This window comes from Botrytis sinoallii, assembly GCF_014898435.1.
Source record: "Botrytis sinoallii strain Bc 23 chromosome Unknown BSIN_003, whole genome shotgun sequence".
Classification (NCBI taxonomy): domain Eukaryota; kingdom Fungi; phylum Ascomycota; class Leotiomycetes; order Helotiales; family Sclerotiniaceae; genus Botrytis; species Botrytis sinoallii.
The window spans coordinates 1,268,757-1,292,169 of record NW_024066030.1 but is presented as its reverse complement, the minus strand read 5'-3'; the positions used below and the strand labels follow the sequence as shown (position 1 = coordinate 1,292,169).

The 23,413-nt window shown below is 39.8% G+C and overlaps 6 protein-coding genes across 6 annotated transcripts; 4 read left to right on the top strand and 2 right to left on the bottom strand.

Moving 5' to 3' along the window:
* Positions 1–170: 170 nt before the first annotated feature.
* EAF02_002113 (uncharacterized protein) lies at positions 171–1,429 on the bottom strand (the record flags this gene model as incomplete). The annotated part of the gene is given in 2 exon segments (XM_038898161.1): positions 171–512; positions 528–1,429. The coding sequence occupies 2 exon segments, from the start codon at positions 618–620 to the stop codon at positions 171–173; spliced, it is 435 nt and encodes a 144-aa protein (XP_038761853.1). The 5' UTR covers positions 621–1,429.
* Positions 1,430–4,558: 3,129 nt separating this feature from the next.
* Positions 4,559–6,129, top strand: EAF02_002112 (uncharacterized protein; the record flags this gene model as incomplete). Its single annotated transcript, XM_038898160.1, has 3 exons — positions 4,559–5,448; positions 5,506–5,999; positions 6,065–6,129. The coding sequence occupies 3 exons, from the start codon at positions 4,559–4,561 to the stop codon at positions 6,127–6,129; spliced, it is 1,449 nt and encodes a 482-aa protein (XP_038761852.1).
* Positions 6,130–7,132: 1,003 nt separating this feature from the next.
* Positions 7,133–7,837, top strand: EAF02_002111 (uncharacterized protein; the record flags this gene model as incomplete). The annotated part of the gene is made up of 1 exon (XM_038898159.1): positions 7,133–7,837. One exon carries the CDS (start codon positions 7,133–7,135, stop codon positions 7,835–7,837), a length of 705 nt encoding a protein of 234 aa, XP_038761851.1.
* An 890-nt stretch (positions 7,838–8,727) lies between these two features.
* EAF02_002110 (uncharacterized protein) lies at positions 8,728–11,457 on the bottom strand. Its single transcript, XM_038898158.1, has 5 exons — positions 10,862–11,457; positions 10,477–10,807; positions 10,271–10,388; positions 9,980–10,215; positions 8,728–9,924 (listed from the first exon to the last, which is right to left on the bottom strand). The coding sequence occupies exons 1-5, from the start codon at positions 11,392–11,394 to the stop codon at positions 9,046–9,048; spliced, it is 2,097 nt and encodes a 698-aa protein (XP_038761850.1). The 5' UTR covers positions 11,395–11,457; the 3' UTR covers positions 8,728–9,045.
* A 4,311-nt stretch (positions 11,458–15,768) lies between these two features.
* Positions 15,769–17,283, top strand: EAF02_002109 (uncharacterized protein; the record flags this gene model as incomplete). Its single annotated transcript, XM_038898157.1, has 1 exon — positions 15,769–17,283. One exon carries the CDS (start codon positions 15,769–15,771, stop codon positions 17,281–17,283), a length of 1,515 nt encoding a protein of 504 aa, XP_038761849.1.
* Positions 17,284–21,176: 3,893 nt separating this feature from the next.
* Positions 21,177–22,643, top strand: EAF02_002108 (uncharacterized protein; the record flags this gene model as incomplete). The annotated part of the gene is made up of 3 exons (XM_038898156.1): positions 21,177–21,260; positions 21,326–21,728; positions 22,039–22,643. 3 exons carry the CDS (start codon positions 21,177–21,179, stop codon positions 22,641–22,643), a joined length of 1,092 nt encoding a protein of 363 aa, XP_038761848.1.
* Positions 22,644–23,413: the final 770 nt, after the last annotated feature.

The following is a 23,413-nucleotide window of genomic DNA, read 5'->3' as shown; positions in this document are numbered from 1 at the left end:
TCCACACATTTCAAACTGTTCGTCGTGCTTTCATAAGCCTTATATCAAAAACATCAACACTCAAAATTTCGCGGACCATCAAACATTTTGACGACATCATGAACGGGACCTGGGTAACTGTTCTAATTCGAAATGACTCGCAAACTTGTTACCTTAAACTTTTCCCACAATTACAACAACAAAAGTCCCACTGCAGAAACAACAGCCATCACGACCCATCCGTATAACTGGAATCTCGTCGCCACATTAGGTACCCCGCCAATAGTCTTTCTTTCCACTTTCGTTGCATTTGCTTTCAAACAGCTGAGACGCGCCGTTTGAATACCATGTGCTTCATTACGCTGTACAATCAGATTAGGCCAGACTTTAGCAACAACTTTTTCGTAGAAAGTTGTATTACTCGCATTGTGAACCCAGGATGCACTGAAGAAATATCCGCTTCCATCAGCATCGCTTCCATTGAGCCCTGGGATATTATTAGAAAGAAAAGGGAAACAGGGGTTCACTAGACGCTAGAAGAAACATACCACTTCCGTAACTCCTGGCAATTTAATTATCGCAAGTCGTGTGGTTTGATGGTGATATTGGATACCGCGCGGATACGTTTGCCAAACCGGCATTGTTCAAGTATTCTTATACACATGTCTCGCCTCAGTGTTGCATGGCAGTTTCGTGTATCTTTTTGTCCAGAAACGATTACATTTCTATTAAAGATTCGAGGATAAAGATAGTTGTAGTCCCATATTAAATCTTCTACTCGGTTTCCAAGAGCGTTGATTCCGATTACAGAGTTGGTGATGACGTCTGTTGCTCAAATCTCAAGAGGATAGATAATACGAAGTTCCAGAATTACTGACAAGAATGTTTTGAACAAAATCAAGATTGGCTCTTATGTTGGATACTTCAAGGTTTCACTATTCTCGTTGCGTTTTGGGGAAGTACTGACCTCTCAGAAGGCAACTATATCTTCAGCGAGACCAGCGCCATATCCAACATATGAGTAAATGGTATCATCTTTGTTAGCTATGGTCAAGGCAAATGTTGTACAAAGGCAAAAAGTAAAACATAGTAAAGAGCTAGGCCAAATTTCTAGATAAAATGACTTTTCCGGTCGTGAGCTCTTGTGCTCGGCGATCGAGGGAGTTTATAGGAACCGCGGTTCTATTTGAACATATAACTTAAACGTCTGGAACTCCAGAGATACCGCAGGTATCATTTACTCCGCATTCTACAAGGGGCTCCCTCAGCCCTCTCTGGTGTAACCTTACAGGATCATTGGAACTAGACGCTATGCCACCATCGCAACATGTTGGTAGCGTACTGTTCGTTTGACAGAGGATTGCTGAGAATTAAATAGTACAAAAATGAAACCTGTGCTCAACTATTCAAAAGTAGTTCGCTTTAAGCAAATTTGCCATACGACATTCGAGCAAAAATACACTGCCTCTGTCATGTCCAATGCCACAATATGACATCATTGAATATGACCAGAAAATAATAAGATGATTATGTCACATGAATGCCGTGCCACCAGCGCTGACAGGTGTATCTTTCTTCTCGAGGGTATGCAAAATCAAAGGGACAATCCATCACGCATGGCATAATGTGCGGGATCTATCAGACCCATAGAAACTGAACATCAGATACTCCATCAATCCCTTGGATTACCTATGCTACTACTTAGTATCCCTAAGTGGAGAGATCCTGGAGTGATGCTAACAGATCCTCGCGATGGTCGGTCACCCGTGCGGTAAAGCTTCTGTGTAATAGCGACAGAGGTAGGATATAAGACAGGTGGTTTTTCCAATATCGTTAGATCAGAAGGAGAGAAAATGAAGAGAAGCTATAGTAACAGTATGAATTTTATTAGAGTAATGAGAATAAAGTGGTTAAAATCGACGAATGTTTGATACAGATTAGAACAATTGAAAAGTAGTCTGAGAGAATGAATTACAGGAATTTCCAGTTTTGCATATTCATTTCTTCGATGAATAGAGAGAGAGAGATCTTATCATAAGTCAAATCATAGGAATAAATGATAAATTCGAAATTGCTCTTTGGTGAATAGTTCAGAAAGTCCTTAGGAAGAAAAAGAGAAAAAATAAAAGTTAAGTTTTAATCACATATACATACATACATACCCTCCCCTCTGAGAGGGAGTCGAACCCCAAAGATTTGTAACGAACAATTTTTACAATATGCAACAAAAACTATTGGGAAAAAAAAGAGAGCACATGAAACTAATAAACGGAAGATTTAATTAGCTACCAGCTTCGGAGTAATGTCGGGAAGTACGCACAAATCGAAATACCTTTTTTCTGACAAAAACAATAAGCCACCAAAAACTTTCCACATCGGATATATTCGCTCCGTTGTCTAAAATTTAACCTGAGTAGGTATCTAAGATATTAGGTAGATATATATATCCATATAACTACTATCCTGAGAGCAAAAGGATGCCTCCAAAACAAACAAAAAGAATGAGACATGAACTCAGATCTCTCTGACGGGGAGTCGAACCCCGGTCTCCCGCGACTTGCCAATTTGATGACAAGCGGAAATCATGACCGTTAGACCATCAAGATGCTTGATATTTGCTGTAAATGTCGAGAATGTTGAAATTATAAAGGTAAGATTTTGCCTCACACGGACCACATCAGAAATTTTTCGCCTCTTTTGATTCGATGTGTAAGCGAAAGAATCTTCATGTTAAAACTACGTGAGACGACAACCAAACACTTCTCAAGTCACACTATCTATCTATTGATATTGTAATTGATCTAATAAAAATGAAATCAGCTAGACTCATATGTTAGGAATACGGAACAGAGCGAAAATAAAAGTCAACCCAGAAGAGAAAAAGTCCAATTCAGTCGCGCCTGTCTGAATTCGAACTTTAGAACTGTCGTCCTAGCCTATTCTGTGAGAATAGTCCCAGGCTGGAGAAATAGGATGATGATATAAGATGAAATTGTGGAAATGAATGAATATCGACCAAAAATCCTATCATTTCTTAGGATCTTGACCAAACAATATCATTCATACTTTGATTTGAAAAGTTAGAATAAACCTTCCGGGAAATGAAGGATAGGACGAGAAGGTGTAGAAGATTTGACAGCGTGGGAGAAAAGTATAATATCTCGCCTGCGCTGGTCAATGGTTTGTCACTCATCCAGAATGCAGTGTCAGGTTGGAGTTAGCTTTTGTCCAAGTAAAGGTCTTGACTATCATGACGAGTTGTTCAAGCGAGTATCTACAACTTTAAGAAAGCAGGAGAATTCGAGCTAACTCCAAAATCTACTTATTCATGCATCTATTCTACTCTTACGGATACGATAGAGAGAAAATTATATCCAAAGATGATGTCAGCTGAGATATTATCATAGCGAAGGTCGTGGCCGAGGGGTTAAATGATAGCATTGGGCTTGTGTATAATGGCAAGATGTCAACAATTATACATGTTATGAGTTGGTTGCCTGTGCTATTTCTTGTATGTATCTCTTTTCCATTGAGGTTTCCGATCAACTATATCTAATATCCAATACTCAATTCCAAGATGAAATAGTGCCTGCGAAAGGCGGTCTCGATGGATAGGCTGAGTATGGTAACGGTTCAAAAGAATAGACGATATATAAAGAATTGGGGATATTTCATCAACTTTGTGGAAAATTTGCTGTTTTTGCTTCGTTTTGGGTCTCTAATGATGAGTTCCCTGAATCTCCTTTAGCTACAAAAGTTAGGATCCTAAAGTCTTCAAGAACGGCACTCACGAAAATTAATGGCAGCGATGATCTCAAACAAAGCTACCACCAATTTTAGATGTTATGTCAGATGGTGGATCATGTGCTTGACAAGAAACGCTGTAAACAGCAGCATACATCAAAGGAAATCAGTGTATTGTAAGTAAGTAGACACTCCAGGCATTACGACTTCCTTTCTCCCCTTTCACCTAATCCTTCACCTAACAATTTTACATTGTACCTACCGAAATCAAAATCCAATTCCACCCCAACCATACCAATCTTTCTCTAGGCCTAGATCTCTGAATTTCAACGACCATACTTTTATATATAGAGTATAGTAAAGCCAAAGTCATTCAGCTTATCTAATTTCCCATTCATGACATGAAAAGTGGATATTCCCCACTCGGGACGAACATACGGGGGTACTTTAATTTCCGCAATCTATCCCAGTCTACTTTAATATACTTTGCGAACTTTCGGGATGCGAATCACAACCGTTACCAACTTTATCTCCTTCATCCATATCCCCTCGGATTGAAACGTCCAAGACTGGCTGGTAGATTCTTCTTTGGCCGGAGACAATTGCCGGATCTACCCCCGCAAGCTCCTATTGTTATTGATGTTGTTTCATATAAAGGCACGCGGGATCGCAGAATTCAGGGTGTTATACAAGGTAGTTTGTTGGAATTTATTTTGGATTTCTATTCTCCCATATGGAGTTGTTTAAATGTTCCTAAACTTAATAGATTTTTTTGTCCTTAGCAATTATTTCATTTCTAGTCACTCTTGTTATTAGCAAATTGATCCATATCGGAATGGCTCACACACTTCATTTCCAACTTTTTCTTTTTGTAAATACTACATTCGCTTTCGTTCACCCTGGCCTCCTAGTATCTGAGACCGACATCACTCGCATCAAATCCAAACTCACTCAAAAACTCGATCCATGGCAAAGCTCATGGGATAAACTCACCAGCATTTCCTACGGTCAATCAAACTACACAAACAATGCTGTCGCGCGCGTTTATCGCGATGCTACTGCTGATATAACCGCCAACGCCGAGCTTCTCTGGCACGATGCTGCTGCGGCTTTCGCACTTGGGTTGCGCTGGAAAATAGAGAGGGATGCCCAGTATGCTGAAGCTGCAGCGGCCATTCTCACTGCGTGGGGAGAAAAGCTAGACAATTTTGATGATGAGGGTGTGGATGATCAATATCTTACAACAGGTTTGCAAGGTCACGAATTGGTCAATGCTGCAGAACTCATCCGAGACTATGCTCCTTTTGCGGAGAGCGGTTTGGCGACTTTCACTGCCATGTTTGAGAGGACTTTCTTGGCTAAGAATCTATATTTCCTCAACCATAGCGCTGGATCCGAACACAATGTCAAGCATTTCTTTGCCAACTGGGAACTTTGTAATATGGCCTCTGTGATGGCATTTGGTGTTTTGACAGACAATTCCACACTTTTCGATTATGCAGTCGATTATTTCAAGACTGGATCTGGAAATGGTGGAATCAACAATTGCATCTCGAATCTCGTTACCGAGCCAGAGACGGGAAAAATCATGGGACAACCCCAAGAAGCTGGACGTGATCAAGGACATACCGGTCTTGATTTTCAGTTGCTTGGCGTTCTTGCACAGCAGGCCTGGAATCAGGGCGAGGATCTGTATGGTTTCAACAATAGCAAGATTTTACTAGGGTATTTACTACCTCAGTTCACAAATATGTAGGGTTACCAAGCTAACATGCACCTCAGTGCGGAATACTACGCGCGTTACAACCTCAACAACGATGTTCCCTTTGAACCCTACACCAACGGCATAGTATCCTACACCGAAGTCAGCGACGATTCGCGCGGCTCCTACCGTCCCACATGGGAATTACTCTACGCACATTACGGACAAATCAAAGGCGTCGACGCGCCCTGGACAAAAGAATACATGAACTACACCGTCACCACGATGGGTGGTTTTGAGGGCGGAGCAGGTTCCTGGGGCGAGGGATCAGGTCATTACGATAGTCTTGGATGGGGTTCTTTACTCTATCATTTAGATCCTGAGGATATCGCTACGGCGGGTAATAATTCTCTCGCGGCTTCGAATTCTACGAGCACCACTATTGCGTCCGTTTCTGCATCGACTAGCGCCCCAAGCTCGATAGCTTCTGTGGCATATTCGAGCTCTGTTACTTCGAAAGAAGCAATTGTAATGATAATTTCAATAGCCAGTTCTGCCAGGAACTCTACAAACTGTTGTTTATTCCCAAACATCCGTTCTTGAATCCGCTTCTCCAAGTCTCACAAGCGTAAACCGTAGTTTCTACTCCAACTGTAACTGAAGAAGAAGAAGAGGATGATGATGAATGTTTTGAAATGGAGTAGATGTGGGCGCTGGTACGCCTCGTAACTGCGATCAATCGAGCCGGTTTGTATTCCATGTGTAGGTAAAATTCTTATTCTCTGTACATAAATTTTAAAAATTCACAATCATTGATTGCCCCTTTGTGTGAAATTGCACGGATTGAAGTGACTATTAGCTGTGCACCGTGTAGTAATCAAGCTCTATGTGCAAATAGTTTAGAGATAAATACTACGATAGACGAGGGTTGTTTGATTATGAGAAAAGGATAGATATTTAATTGCGTAATTGGAGAAAAATTGTATAATTGAGAGGTTGTAAATAAGAATAGAAGAAAAATTAAAATTATCAAAGAAGTGAGTTATGATATCTATTGGAAAAGCTATAGAAGCTTATAAGTTTTATTAAGTTCTTATTAAAAGTTTAATTAATAAACAAAAATTATCTTTATTAATAATAATATTTCTTATTATTAGTTTGAGTAGAATACGAGTGACGTAGAATCTAAATAGAGAGTCTAGTTGTTAATATGAACTCTATCTAATAAGCTAGCTAACTACGAAGAAAATAGCCCTTATATAAGGACTATTAAAAGAGCTAGCTTTCGCTTTCGCCTAAAATGAACTATAAAGGCCTTTGACTTTAGTCTATATTTACATACTTATTGTGCGCGGAAAGCACATACTGGTATGTGTCTCTATTTTAGCTAGTATTTATAGGTCCTCTTCGTGTAGTTTAGAAAAAGCAGGCAGTTCCTACTAACCCAACTTCCCCTATGTATTGTGAAGCGCCAGCTAGAGTCTCCCATCTCTTTCTTGGCGCTGGATAGGTTTTATTGAATCGATTTGGACCGCCGCCTTTTTCCCAATCTTCATCATCGGCCTCCCTGAAAGCCGCGGATCGGCCATATTACTTGCCAAGGCTAAAAAACTACGTCGGGAAGGAAAGGAGGCATACACGGAAGAAGGGCTACATCGAATACCATTGCATCGAGTTGTCATCAATAGCGTGCAACGGCCCTTTTATATGCTTTTCACAGACTCCATGGTTTCTGTGGCTACTCTTTGGGCTGAATTTAGTCTTGGAACAATCTATCTCTTTACCCAATCTGTCGAGCAGGTTTATGGACAACCTTATGGTTGGAACTCCCTACAAGCAGGATATATCCAAGTTGCTATTGCCGTCGGTGAGGTATTTGGATGTGGACTTTGTATGTACACCAATCGCTGGTACTACGATTCCGCTGTACGAAATACCGAAGTTCCTGGGACACCTATCCCTGAGGCTAGATTGTATCCATCAGTCATCGGAGGGTTCTTGGGTGTCACAGGTGGAATGTTTTTGTATGGGTGGACATCAGTCTCTGCCATACATTGGATGGTACCCACCATTGGACTGGCAATTGTGGGCTTTGGGACAACCGCCATCATAGTAAGCAATGCAAGCTATCTTGTCGATGCATATAGCAAGTATGCAGTAAGCGCTCTCGGAGCTGTTGGCTTGATCGAAAACGCCACCCTCGCGTTTATTCCACTTGCTTCAGCATCCATGTACACGGATCTCAGATTTCATTGGGCTAGCTCACTTCTCGCGTTCTTATCTTTAGCGCTTGTTGCTACCCCATTCGCGGTCTTCAAATGGGGTAAACAGATCAGATCTCGCAGCTCATTCATGAAGGAGACCATCATCAAGCGGCGCCACGCAGTTTTACAGCAGCCACTGCGTGTTTGAACTAAAGAATATATAGATATTGCAATCATATTGATATCAATCAATAGTGAACAGCTATTCTTATGCAGAATTGTGATAGAGGCATAATAATATTATTACTCTGTTGGGTCTGCGAGCCGAATCTTGCGAAGAAGGGAAAGAAGGGATACGAGATGGCTGGCAGGAGCGGCAGCCAAGGAGTATGATATACTTCCAACAGACCAAGCAAAGCACTTCTTTTTACGCCCAAGTAGATAGCTGCAAATAGGTACCAGACCGTTTAGTAGAGGAGGTTGCTAGTAGCTGCAAGAGGGTGAAGTGAAGGGCGAGCGATAAAGCGACTATTCCGGTATAGCAGCCTCTACGTAACCGAAAAAGAGGCGGGTATGGAATACCCTTTCAAAGAACTTCTTTAATGAATTATAAATTCATTTCAAATTGAATATTAGAATGTGAGAAGACCAAACAGAAATTGAGCATTCTTTATGTTAATAATCAGGACTATATATTTAGTATAATATTGAAAAGAGATTCAAATCATTGAAGTCCTTTCAGATAGTACTCCATTCTCACCTCTTTTTTCGATTACATAGAGCCCTTCAGACCGCTAGACCCGCATATGATATAATCAATCAATCAATCAAATCAATCCTCCTGCGTATATGAATCTTGCCTTGGGCTCTTTACATGATATTCTTCACAGGAAGTCAGGGTAAATCAATGTAAGAGACTATAGAAGCATTAATATTTACAGATAAAAGCTTCATCTTTCCCATAGAGCTAGTAAAATCACTATCGCATCTTCTTATATCACTCTTCTTATCAAGATTAGCAAACCAAACCTCGCAAGTTTCTTTAATATCCTCCGCATTTATACATTTTACACATTTGCACAATAGTACCCTTCGATACTTTTATTTATACTTCATTTTCATTAAAGATTAAGTCCCTTAGATATCGATTCTCTTATGATTAAAAAATATAATAGTAAAACTAACTTTCAAGAAGCCTGAATGAAAATGATGTGAAAGCTTAAGAAAAACACTGATTATTAAAGACTACAAATAAATATTCTATAGGCCTGATACTTGAGAAGGAAGTGAGTGAATGAAGTAAGCCATTCAACTCTTTTTAATCCTTCATGTCCCTTTCACAATCTGAATTCAAGTGCCAACTCATAATTCATAAATATCTTTCTCCCAATGCATCAGAATACCCCGAGGTATCCCTCACTTCATATCAAAGATTCTCCACAAGCCCGCGATTGGATTGATAGTCGCTTGTCTATACAAATCCTTCTTGAAAATGTTCTCTCCCAACTTCAGGTGCTCAAAATTTCTCATCTGCCAGGATTTCACCGCCATCATTCCTTGCAGTGCCTCTGGCGAAGTATCTCCTAGTAAAATTCTTCTCTCTTCTTCCGCTTTTGCTTGTTGTTGCATTCTCAAATGCATTTGTTGCCAGTTGTTATAATAAGCTTGGTCGTAATCCAAATTGGAGTATAGAAGATCAGGAGCAAAGTCTTGTGTTGCAGGTGTTGCAAGTCCATAGGAAAACTGTGGATTAGAGGAAGGATCCATTGTGTATCCGGTGCTGTATTGTGCGTTCATGTATTGATTTCCAGCAAAAGGATCATGAGCATTATTTAATACTTGGAAGTTTGTGTCCATTCCGAAATCCTGATCCCAACAACTCAACTCCAATGGATTGATATTCTTTGTGTTTGCTCTCAGAACTTCCAACATCATTCCATATCCTCCATGTCTTATTTGAGTTATTCTCTCTTGCCATGCCACACCCCAAATTCTCTCTTTGTAGGGTGATGGAACCGCTACCATCATATCTATGAACACTACTGCCGATATCGCAAGGGAACATGCGGAAAGAAATGAAGGTAGCCAATCACGTCGAGAACGAAAGTCGGAGGGAGCGAGTGCCAGGTTTTGATATTCTTTGAAAGCTCTGCGCATCGTGCTGCGAGTGGTGCGGATCTTTTCGAGGAGATTAAGAACTGGAATTGGAGCTGGTGGCATCGTTGTTGTGATAAAGCATTTGTATAATTCGCAGCATTCGATCAAAATCCTGCAAGAAGCTTCGAGAGATTTGTTCTAAATATGAACAGGTCAGAAACTTTCCTGAAATAATATGAATAAAGGTACTAACAGGTTGAAGAATAGATTCTTGGTATGTTTGAGCTATTGCCATTAGATCTGAGTATTTCTCGTCGAAGACTCCGGTTGAACGAGCCTGTTCTTGCGCTAAAACGAAATGATCTCTGAATACGGTATTGTCAAAATCGTGATCGAATGCTTTTTCGGCCCTCTCAGCCGAAAACATACGCCAAGTTTTGGTTTTTAGTGTATTCCGAGGAATAGCGCGGAGGTTTTCTTCCACATGTGCTAAGGCTTGATTAGATACTGCATGATCTAAGGATGATTGAAAGGGAAGCCGAACATGGTAATAGATATAAGACTAGGCTTTCCAAATTTTCCGTTCTCGTCCCTTGAGTGCTTGGAGCGACATTGAAGTTTGACACTCGGATGCAAGAATCACAAAATCCTGATATCAGGTGCTGCCGTGTAGTAAAGTCAGTTGAAGTTCATCAAGAGAAGCTTCCCACAATCAACAAGTGGGTGCTGCGAAAGAAAGATATGATTTACGTTTGTGTTATGCCTGCGGCATCTCCAGCAAAGTGAAGCATCACTTTCCCACCATTCGGAGCCAAATGAAGGTTTTGGAGAATCAGGAGAAGTGAATTCGCGCCGACGCTTGGCATTTGCGACCCTTCTTGGACGTGATGAGTTAGGATCCGGCGACGGGGAAGGGCTGAAAGTTTGTTTTCGTTTTCCTTTAGATAATGACGGCGGTAGTACTGGCCCTAGTTGAATTTCCAATGGTTGCGAAAACACATCAACATCACCGTACAGGAATGGGTCATTTACAACTGCCAGAGTTGTGGGATGCGTTGTAGAAGGTTGATAAGAAATCGGTCTTGATAAAGGAGATTAGCCAGAGATTCATATACCTGGGCGATGAGATACTGACTGTGCATTTTGGACTTGTTGTTCAGGATATTGTGAATGTGTAGGAGGTTGTCTAGGAGGTAGTAGCTCATCGGTTGCGGATTGTTGAGGGTGCCTTGATTGGGTCTTGATAGATTGATGAGAAGTATCTCTTTGTGTGGGTACTGGTGCTAAGTATTCAAGCGCTTCTGGTAATTGCTGAGGCGTGGGATTCTTCGTTATATTTGTAGGTTTGGCGATGGTATGTGAACCATCTAGCAGATCTAGTAAAGATTCCTCGGCCGCGGAGGATCGTTCCAAGCTATTAGGATCACGAGATGATCTCGATGTGTCAGATGCATACTGACTTTCCAGAGTGTTCACCGGTAGCGGTACTATGTATCCGAAGTCAGGGTCGTTATAGCTATTATCGTAATTCCATTGTTCAATCGTGTCGACGATGTTCTGCTGAATTGGACCCTGGAATTCTGAGTCGGTGCCAGGAGCGGGGGCGGGGATGAAAGAGTATTCATAAGGCTCGGATCGGCCTGGCATTTGTCGGCTTCCTTGACTCATAATTTGAAGCCGATATTGGTATGGAATTGATCAATAAAATGTCAATCGTACCAGAGAACCGGCTCATGGCTTCATTTAACTACTTTACGAAGTAATGCTCTGTGGATCAAAGTTGGCGATCAAGCGGACCATTAGGTTAACAAGTCCGGTTCAATTTCCGTCCGTCGACATGGATTACACCCAAAAACTAAACGGTGTCAACTCCACAAGAAGCTCGGAGTGTTAGTTGCACACTGATAGCCAATATCGCTGCAGGGGTTTCGATCAATATGATTGCTGCGATGTAATAAAAGGTCGATAAGTACCGAATGCAACCTCTATACTCGGTACAAGGAACATCCGTGATAGGTGATCTTTCGATTGATGGTAAAATATATGTCCATATACTTGTATATAAAGTTACTTATGGGGTAGGAGATCGTTCTACTGTACCTCAATCTTCCGGAGCTTACACATGAAGCTCTTGTTCAATATCTAGATGCATGAGAAGTTCTAGGCTGGGCAGAGACTCTCTAGAAGTGGCTTCCTTCTACCGAATACTATTTGTTAGTTTCGGTACTTGCGAGAGTATCGAAATCTCTGAATCGGAAGAAGAGATAAGGATAAAGCTCATGGTAAAAACAAATGGATATTCTGTTCTTTTTCCGTTTGAGTTAATGATTTTCGGTCACTCCGAATTTCTTGGCATATCACTTCCCCATAATGCTAGTCAATGTAGGTGTTCCTTTTGCCGTGTCTTGTTCCACCACCTTGAAAACCCTTCAAACGGGAAGAACACCAGAATAATAACTAGCTCCCTCCCCACTGTACCCAGATAGCTTCTTCAAAATCGATAAAGTATTTCTTTTCAAAAGTCGATATTTGACAGTTCCGTTGTCAATGGATGATGTCTCAACAACTTTCCTCATCGTATCAATATTACCTGTTCTCATATTTTCATAAAGGTTCGACACTTCTTTACCCCTTCATCAATCTTCGCAGAAGCGATAATCCGAGCAACAACTTCAAATTCTCGGTATTCGTCATTCGATTTGAAAAATCAATAATAAATGATAAAGATAAGCTCAGTTAATAGGTCCAAAACAAGGTTATCAAGCATGGTGCCTGCTCTGCTCTCTCTCTCTCTGTTGAGATCAGCTCCAGTCTCCAGAATTGGAGTCATCGTTGACATATCCCTTAACGATAGAGATAAGAATTTAATCCCGATATGCCTACAGTATTAGGCCACTTATACTTAACGAATCTCACTTTTACACCAAAATATATATATTTTATTTTAATATATTAATAGAAATATAAAATTTATAATAAATTCTTTTTAAGATATTAAAAATCTTTATTAAAAAAATATATAAATCAAATTTTTAATTTCAAATAAGAATTCTCAATTAAATAATATAAAATTGAAGTTTTTTTTTTCTTTTTTTTTGTAATTTTACTATATCACGGAGGTAATAGCTATATCTAATAGTCACTTTGATCAGGAGATAGGTATATAGAGTGATAATAAACTAGATTGACTTGAGATGTGATTATAAGAATCATATCTACTTTATATACTCTGATCAGGCAATGGAGTCGCCTAATTAGGTATATAGGGTATACAAATGAACTGAGTAAAATAGTTTTAGTAATTATAGAAATGAGTACTCCAGAGGAGTACTAGGATTAGTACCGTAGGGTTACACTATACAGTGAATTCCGTGACATACTAATAAAATAGAATTAAAATATTATTGATTGATTTTCAAGTTTTATATTTTATAATAAAAAAATAATAAAATAAATTTCAAGTTTTTATTTATTTTTGGATTTTACATAAAACAATAAAAGAGATTAAAAGTAATTTATTATTATTTGAATCAATTAACGTGGTTTATCAGTGCGTGGCCCATATCAGTGGGTGGTCTACTTTCACCTCAATTCGATTTCCTCATTTCAATATATATTTTATCAATAATCTATGATGGATTCGAATAATAAAGAAGGTCTGTATATTATTTGCTATCGCAGCTATTCAAAAAGATAAGAAGCTAAATATTCGAAAGACTGTAATACTATACAATATTCTACAATCAACATTATAATATAGAATTGACGGTATATTTTCTTATATAGAAATTCAATCTAAATCTCAAAATCTCTTGGAACTAAAAGAGAAAATCATTATTCAATATATAATTGATATGGATTTAAGAGGTTTTGTATTTAAACAAAAGGGAATAAAAGATATAGCAAATTATATTCTTAAATCTTGAGATACAAAAAGAGTTGAAAAGCTTTAAGCTTATCGATTTATTAAATGTTATATAAAGCTAAAAATGTGTTTTAAATATATTTATAACTTTCAAAAAGCTTTTTGTAAAGATTCTATACTTATTGAAAACTGATTCCAATTTATATTGAATATATAAGCGAAATATGATATTCTTGATTACGATTTATAGAATTTCGATGAAATAGGCTTTATAATAGGAATAATAAGTACTAGTATAGTTGTTACTGATACTAAGAGATGTAGCAGAAGTAAAGCTATATAGTTAGGCAATCGAGAATAGGCTATAGCGATTATATGCAGTAATAGTGAGGGGGATACTATATCTCTATTTCTGATAGTTCAAAGACAGATACATCTTTCCAATTGGTATACAGAAATCGATCTTCCTGTAGATTGAATTATTAAATCTACAAGCAATGAATGAACGAATAATGAGATAGGATTAGAATGGTTAAAATACTTCGATAAATATACAAAAAATCGAATTAAGGGCAAATATAGAATGCTAGTGCTGGATGGGTATGAAGTTATGAATCAATATTATTTTAGAATTATTGTAAGGAGAATAATATTAAATGTGTGTGTTTATTATTATATTCAAGTCATTTAATCTAGCCTCTTAATATTGGATGTTTTTAGTATCTTAAAATAAAAATATGGTATACAAATTGAGGGGTTTATAAAGGTATATATCAATTATATCTTAAAAATCGAATTCTTTATAACTTTCAAGCTATATATCAATAATCAATTATAAATCAGAATATGAAATCAGGATTTCAAGGAATAGGATAATCCTATTCGATCCTGAAATAATACTTTTAAATTAAATATTCGAATCCATATATCTATTCCTTCTTCTCCCAATTCAAAATCTTAAACCTCTCAAATATTTTATAATCCTATAAAAGTGCTCTTTCAATCAATATTAATTAAATCTTGAATAACTTGTTATCAATCAAGCTCTCCTATACCTTTATTTGAGATTATACTAACTTTAGCTAAAGGTATAAAGAGATTAGCACATAAAAATACACTTTTGAATATAGAGATTCGTACACTTCGAAAAATAAATGAAATATTAAGTAAACATCGATATACAAAAAAAACCTAATTATATTAAGAAGGAGTACTTACTGAATAGGAAGCTATAGATATATTATCTTAATAAAAAGTTGATATCCAAATTCGATACAACAGGCATCAAAATAAAGGAAATTCCAATATAAAGATATCCTTTAATTGATATTATAATAAATATGGAAAGACAGGTTATAATATAAGAATCTGTAAAAATGATATAATAGATCCTAGATTATTAGATTTATAATAGCTTTAATCAATTGATTCAAAGATTATTAAGAAATATGAATTTGAAAGTGTAAATTGAGGTGAAAGTGGGCTATCCACTGATATGGGCCACGCACTGATAAACTACATTATAGTTGATTGAAATATATGAGTTTTGGTATAAAAGTGGGGTCCATCAAGTATAAGTGATCGATAACTGTAGGTAATCTTTTGAACATAGCTCTAGAAGGATGAAAAGATGAGCAGATCCAAACAGCACTACATTGTCAGAATAGTTTGATAAATCATTTCATCAATCCTTTAGTTCCAATATATAATCAAAATCTCCATGGGCTCATATTCTATGATGGTGTTGAACATCTCTCGCAAAACGTGTTCTTCAACACTTGTTTGATTTCGAGTCCAAGGTGTTCTTCAAAGATTGTCGATTTTGGCAATTATGATATGCCGGGGTTTTCATTCTGCTGAGTCGGGGCATGTATCGTCGTATCCCACACATATGTGTAAGTATGCACTTACCCCTCATTTGGTGTATGATTTTCGTGCTCGGTGTATTACACAGTAGATCCAATCACAACAATGACCTCCATTTTTGCATCATAGCGTCATCCTTGAGCGACATCAACTTCCTACAAGAAGATATGAAAGACGTCTCCAATTGAATGTACAGATCCTGATGGAATCCAACCATATACAATACATCAAAATCGACAGAGTTCCCTTACTTCTCTCAACTTAACGAAGAGAGGGTGCTTTTGGGTACATAGCTACGTACGTACGTAATCATGAATCGGTCATCTCAACCCGATCGGTACGCGAGCTCAACCAATACTGAAATACAAGTCCTGACATTTCGATCCGATGAGCCTTCTGATCCTCGCAATTTTTCTTTCTGGAGAAAATGGTCTATTGTGGGCAGTATCACATTGATCGATCTAACAGTCTCTTGGGGAGCATCTGGATACTCGCCAGCACAAGAAAAATTTACCCGGTCCTTCAATGTCAGTTCTGAAGTTGGAGTATTGGGTCTCTCGCTCTATATCCTCGGTCTAGCATTGGGACCGATGACATTTGCACCTTTATCCGAATACTATGGGAGGTCTTATCTATACATCATTCCTTATGGAACATTCCTTCTATTTCTGCTTGGGACAGCACTCGTACAAAATGTCGAAGGGTTCCTTGTTTTAAGATTTCTATCAGGTCTTTTTGCTAGTGTGACAATTGCCAACTTTGGTGGAACAATAGCTGATCTCTGGCCAAGAGATCAAATAGGGCCAGCGATGAGTATTTTTCTCTGGGCCGCAGTATGTGGGAGTCCTTCCGGATATTTCTTGATGTCTTTCGTTGCACAAAGATATGGCTGGCGAGAAGTTTTCTGGGCTTTGCTAGGGATCTGTGGAGGATTCTGGTTGATACTCGTGGTGGTACTTCTTGTTTTCGGAAATGAGACGAGACGTTCAGTGATTCTGCGAAGACGTGCGAATCGACTGAATAAAGCTGCTGGAAGAATCGTCGCCACGGTACCTATGGAAATGCAGAGCAAGTCTCTGGGACAATTATTTAAAAACACCCTTTCTCGACCTTTCCGCTTTCTAGCAACAGAGCCCGTGATCATCTTTGCAGCGCTCTACAACGGTTTCTTGTACGGACTTTCATTTCTCTTCAACAGTGCTTTCAATCTCGTATTTGGCAAGATGGGTTATGGTTTCGGTATAGTTGGTGTTGGTCTTTGTTTTCTTGGACTTATCGTCGGCATCAGTTTGGGTCCGTTTATCAATATATGGCAAGAAAACCATTATCAGAAACGAATTCGTGCAGCCGGAACAAGGGAAACGCAATCTGAAGAGGAGCTTGATCCTGAAAGATTCAAGAATATACCAGAAGCACGAGTCCAACTGAGTAAACTTGCTGCTATTCTACTACCGATCAGTCTCTTCTGGTTCGCATGGACCTCACCACCTCAATATCATATTCACTGGATTGTACCCATACTTGCTACCACTTTATTTGGGTATTCTTTCTACACACTTATTTTGATGACTTATCTTTATGTTGAAGATAGCTACATGGTATTTTCAGCAAGTGCTTTAGCTGGCGTGGGATTGATACGAAATTTGGCCGGTGCAGGATTCCCTTTGTTTGGGAAACAGATGTTTCTGAATTTGGGATACAATTGGGCGGGGACAATATTAGCATGTTTAGCTGTGTTATTGGTTCCTATCCCTTTCATCCTGGAGAAATATGGCTATAGACTTAGAGCGAGGAGTTCGTTTGCGCGACAGCATATGGATAATTAAGATTATGGTGATGAGATGAGAATAGGGATATAGGGATGGATATAGACAGGAGCATGAGGATAGATGTCATTTTCATTTTTCAATATCAGTATGGATACGAAATTTCAAAGCATGCGCTCTTTCTATATTTGATTTCTCTTTTTCATTTACCAACACACATCAGCAGGCTCTTTTCATCCCTGCATTCATTGCTTTGTTTTGTTAATCGATGATGTGTAAGCATATTATCAACACCACCTAGGTACTCGAGCTCATCAGATTCGAGTTTCCCATCTCGATAATTCAGTCCTGTACGATCATATAATCTTAATTCCATCTCAATTATATGTTTGATCTACACGATAATAATCCTGTTGCGCGATCCATGATCCAGAATTTCTTGATCCCACTTGGAAAACTGGGTAGTCTCGGATTCAACAGCGAGATGGACGCATTATCAGCAGTCAATTCGATCGAGGTATACATAAAAACTATCTATATACAAAGTTATGTATAGATTGCTTTATGTCGAGAAAGTATCTGTGCTTGATATTACAGATGAATATCTCAATATCCATCTGCGGATATAGATGATGAGACCTGGACAAGAGGATTGAAAGAAGGGTGGAAAGATTTACGATGAAATTTTGAAATTTGATTTTATATTTAGTATCTAGACACTCGGAAAGCTGTATTGGGTCAAGTTTGAAAAGGTTCTTCATTCTGAAGGAATCCTCATACTTAGCTTTCTACTGAGTGTGTCTCGTCCAGGTGCGTCCGCCAAGCCCAGCTGCATCACTTCACCTAAGAGTCGGATCTGTAGCCACATACATCTGGCCATAAATATTCGATGTACCGATAGTACTTTTAGGGCATTCAAATTCCATACACCTTGTGCCGAAATATTCATTTCTGGCCTCAATCGCGATAGTGATAGATTAAGGCATGAGCTCTCATATATTACGATGAACACCGGGTCCTTCTTCACAACAGCCAGAACGCGAACTCCTGGTTCATCATAGTCAGTATCTTCGCTCAATCTGTATTGCTCGTGAAACTCCGGAAAACTCACACTGTTGATATCAACTTTAGCTTGGTCTCGAGCTATAGAACCATAGTCGTTGTTTTGTCGACAAAGGTTTGCATTTTTGTCAGTATCACATGTTGCATATAAAGTGGATAGAGACCTACTCATCTGTCTTGAGTAAGAACGACATAGCATTCTTTGCATAAGAATTATGCGATGTTTCCAATAGAATCCTCATGTTTTGATGGATTCGGAGGAGGAAGAAGTTCATCTAGAGCGTCGCAATTAGCGCTCATAAATCCATTTTGCTCCTCCTTAGAGATGCGAAAATGATGTTTGGTTTTGCAGTCTTCAATCATTCTAGGAGGACCGATGGATAGGCTGAGAAGATTATGGTTACGATAGACCTTTTTGTATCGCCTACATCGGTTAGTATTCCGGAATCTGGATGAAAATTAGCGACATACGGCATATGACGGTGAGTGGAAACTTACCAAATCCAACCACTCCTCCGTGAGATTCTAGCTTCGATTGTAGAAAAGAACCCACTTGATCCATCTGTTTAAGATCGACGGTTTAATCCTACTTTCAAGAAGATAGAAGTAATCTATTCAACTAATTAGTTGATCAATCCATACAAGCGAGATTCTCAATGACCTATCCATGAAACTTCGAGAATCGAATAGGGAGAGGCACTAGGAACTCCGCCACTACTCTTACCACTACTCTAATCAATCACTTTCCGATGATACTTCTCTGCATTCTCATCCCATTGAATGCCATACATTAAATAAAGTATGCAACTGAAGAGAAGGTGACGCCATCATCAATCCACATCCATCCAAACGATGAGCCACTTCATCAAAATCAATCTAGCCCGCAAAGCTTCCGCATAATGAACAAGTGTTATTTTCGAGTACTATACAAGATCTCAGGACGAAATTTAGTCAGTTCAGCCTTATCTAATGCCATGAGCATCTTTCGTCCAGGAAATTTGTGCTCCAAAATATAATCTTCTCATTGTTCGAGGAGCGATAGGACCAGAATCTCAAATCCAACATGAACAAATACCTTTACGTCTCATGCTCGCAACTCTGTTTACAGAATCCTTCAACTCTATTAATTCGCAAGGCGATATCATTTTGAAAAGGAGGACTTTGAATTTCTCACTAGATCTAGTATCACTTGAATGCCAGAGTAGCAGCCACAGTACTCGAACCATCAATCTTCAAGGTACAAACTACCCAACCAGCTTCTATCTAACATTTCCTTTTCGAGTAAATATTAAAAATAAGAGGGAGGGAACATGAGGATATGCTTTCCATCGCTATCAGATCTGGCTAGCATAGATAGCTATGCTAAATCGTATATCGAGGGAGAAAGAACCAATGAGTTTTTGATTCTCTAGTTTTCGGGCTAGTTGTCTGATTAACGCTTTGGAATCGTTGGTGATAGAGTGGAAAGGGGGGTTGATGATGTTTTGAGATGGGGTTTCGATTGGGTGTTGTGATTAGGACAAAATATCGGGTTTTAGAGTGTAGCTGTGTCAAAGTAGATGTCAGTTGGAAGTAGATATCATGGTTAAATCAGAAAGTCTTGGTGACTGCTTGAAAGTTGAAATACACCTCTGCTTGGAGAAACTGTAGGGGATTGTAAGTTTGTGGCTAGCAATATCGTACTATACATATATAGTATCATAATATCAAACATCACCATCTAATCCCCACAAGCCCATCGATTCCCCTCTCCAAACCATAAACACCTCACCTGCAGTTTCTCCCAGTTCCCCATTATAATCTCCATTTCAATTCATCTAATTCACCACCACGAACTACCATCATTTCCAGCTCCAAAATCGGGGACTCCCATGATCCATGAGCCTCGTAAATTACCTTCACAAATTCCCACATCTTTCACTTTCTCAAAAGTTTCAAGATTTTCATATCTCTATTTCTATCTCTATTTCTATCTCTATTTCTATCTCTATTTCTATCTCTATTTCTATCTCTATTTCTATCTCTATTTCTATCTCTATTTCTATCTCTATTTCTATCTCTATTTCTATTACTTCATCTCTATCTCACATCCAACTCCAAACTCTCCTCCCTCCCTCCCTCTCTCCCTACCCTAGCTTAAAAAAAAAGCAATTGCGCATCTGCGAGTTGATAATAAATCATCTAATAACACTAAGTTAATTATAATTTGTAATATCAAGGATACTTTTTATTATCATTATATTCAGATGCAGATGCAGATTCAGATTCAGATTCAGATTCAGATTCAGATTCAGATTCAGATTCAGATTCAGATTCAGATTCAGATTCAGATTCAGATTCAGATTCAGATTCAGATTCAGATTCAGATATGCAAATCCATATATAGGTACTATCTTGAATAGAAAGAATATATATGAGTGATCTTGGTGATTAATTCTATGTAGGTAAGTAGGTAGGTAGGTAGATAGGTAGGTAGTTAGTCTTTGTGATTGAAGTACTTAGTAGGTATTGGAAAGTATATGAGCGAATAAGTACCTAGTAAATAAGTGAATAAAACATCCACTCACCATCCATCCATCCATCTTTTCCCATCTTTTCGACTCCGCAAATCTTCAAGGATGGATCCAAAAAACTCCAGCTCATTGAGCTAAGAAGTAGTGAATATACAACTCTTATTAGCCTAATTTTCTCAAGAGCTTACCTTGAAGGTTTTCTATATTTTGAATCGAGAGTTGGAAGAGAATAACTTATAAGGTTACGACATCTTTCATATCCATCTTGAAAGCTCTCCATTTCAAATTTGAACTCGACAACTACAGACTTGGTTGGGTTTCTAGGAATATACTTTATACTTTATACTTACTGTTACGATGGGTTTTCTATCTCTCAATATGGATATGCCATCTCTCCTCGGAACCGATATCTGGATTCAAATGTTCACCATCAGCAGTCTCTCAATCCTCGTTTTGTTCCTCGTTAGTTTCCTATTCCCATTCCCAGAAAAAGAAGAAGAGAAAGCTACTCCTAACACCCCATCTAGTATTCCATCACTTCCACCCTCTACAACCTCACCCTCCACCCACTCACCCCCATCCCGGGTCCCCTCCTCTGGCGCGCCAACCGCCTCCCCTACATCCTCTCTCTCCTCCGCGGCAACCTCGTCATCGACATCCGCAGCCTCCATTCCCACTACGGCACCATCGTGCGCACCGCCCCAGACGAAGTATCCATCGCGCACGAAGACGTCTGGCACGATGTATTCAGCACTGTCGGGGGCCACACGCCCTTCCCTCGCGATCCGGTATTTTTCAAATCCCCCCTCCCCGGACAGGCGGAAAATCTCATCACGACGGTGGATGCAGAGATTAGCATGCGTATGCGCCAGATAATCGGACCGGCGTTTACGGATCGCGCGGTGGCGAGACAGGAACCGGTTTGCAGAGGTATGTTTCATTAATGGTGGGCAAGATGCGCGCGGAGATGCAGAGACCGGAAAAATGCGCGCATGGGCGCGCGCATCAATGTGGTGGATTGGATGAATTGGTGGTCCTTTGATGTTATTGGGATGTGGCGTTGGGAGAATCGTTTTGATTGCTTGAAGGAGACGGCGAATCATCCGTGGGCGGTCTTGATTTTTAATGCGATTAAGAGTAAGTTCTCACTCATATCTCGTTCCCGATCATCCAGTCAAAACTCAAAACATCAATACTCGGGAGCGAGTGCGATTGCTATTACCATTGCTAATATGAACAGTGATGGCCCTCGCAGCCGTCACCCAATATTTCCCCGGTCTCGACTCGCTCATCCTCAAACTGCTTCCCGCCAGCACGCGCAAAATGCAAGAAGATCACTTTGCGTACGCCGCGGAGAAAATCTATCGCCGTCTGCAGCGTCCCGAATCGGCAGAAGGAGATTTCATGACGGTCATGCTTGATCCGAAGAACAATCCCGAGTTTTCCAAAATGAGCATGCCTGAGATCGAAAGCACAACTGCTCTCTTACTGCTCGGAGGGAGCGAGACGACGGGTACTACGATTTGTGGAATCCTCAACTGTTTAGTGCAAAATCCGCAGGAGCTTGGGAAATTGGAAGCGGAAGTTCGCACGATTTTTGAAAAGGAAGAGGATATTACGCTGAGTGCTCTTCAGCAATTACCATTTCTGAACGCGGTAGTGAACGAAGGTTTACGATTCTGCAATCCCGTTTCGGGAGGACTTCTTCGGGTCGTTCCTCGTGGCGGCGCAACTGTTTGCGGATACTTTCTCCCTGAAGGCGTGAGCATTCTTGTCTTTTCTTGTCTCACCTTCCCTCACCCTCCCCAAACTCTCCATCCATATCCATCCATCCATCCATACTAACCCCCCATCTCCCCTAGACCCACATCCAATGCAACACCATCGCCATGGCCCTCAGCGACCACAATTTCCACCACAGTCTCCAATTCCTCCCCGATCGGTTCCTGCCCGCCCACCTCCGCCCCGCGAATACGCCCACGATAATCGCCACATCCTGAAACCGTGGGGCTTAGGTTCGCGCGTGTGTTTGGGACGATCCTTCGGACAGGCAGAAGTGCGCTTGGTGCTCGCGCGCCTGCTGTGGAATTTCGATCTGCAGAGCGCGGCGGGGAAGGGCGTGGATTGGTTGGCGCTGAAGAATTATATCGTGTGCAGAAGGAACCGATTTGGGTTACCATTAGGGAGAGGGAAAAGATGTGAGGTGAGGTGATGTGGGGAGCGAGTTTCGGATGGGATAATATGCTTTGGGTCTGAAGGTGCAGATTGGGAGATGGTGCGATAGACTGGTATGCTGCAGCATGTCGGGAGGCTCTTTTTTAAAGACCTTAATTGTCTCGGTCTAGGGCATTTTTCTCTCCACTGATGAGGATTGTGGACTTCTTTGGTGGTATTTAGATGCATAGCAATTCTTATGTTCATGTCTAGACAAAACTAGTCAGCTAAATAGATCATGATCCCATATTTCCGTATTCCAAAAGAGTGACATCACATTATATCACATCACTTTACCGACCCCCTACCAAATAACAATCTTTCCTTAAAGATTCATATGTATGTTCACATTTTCTACTAAATGATACTTGAAAAAAAAGGTAGCCACCTAGCAGCCCCCT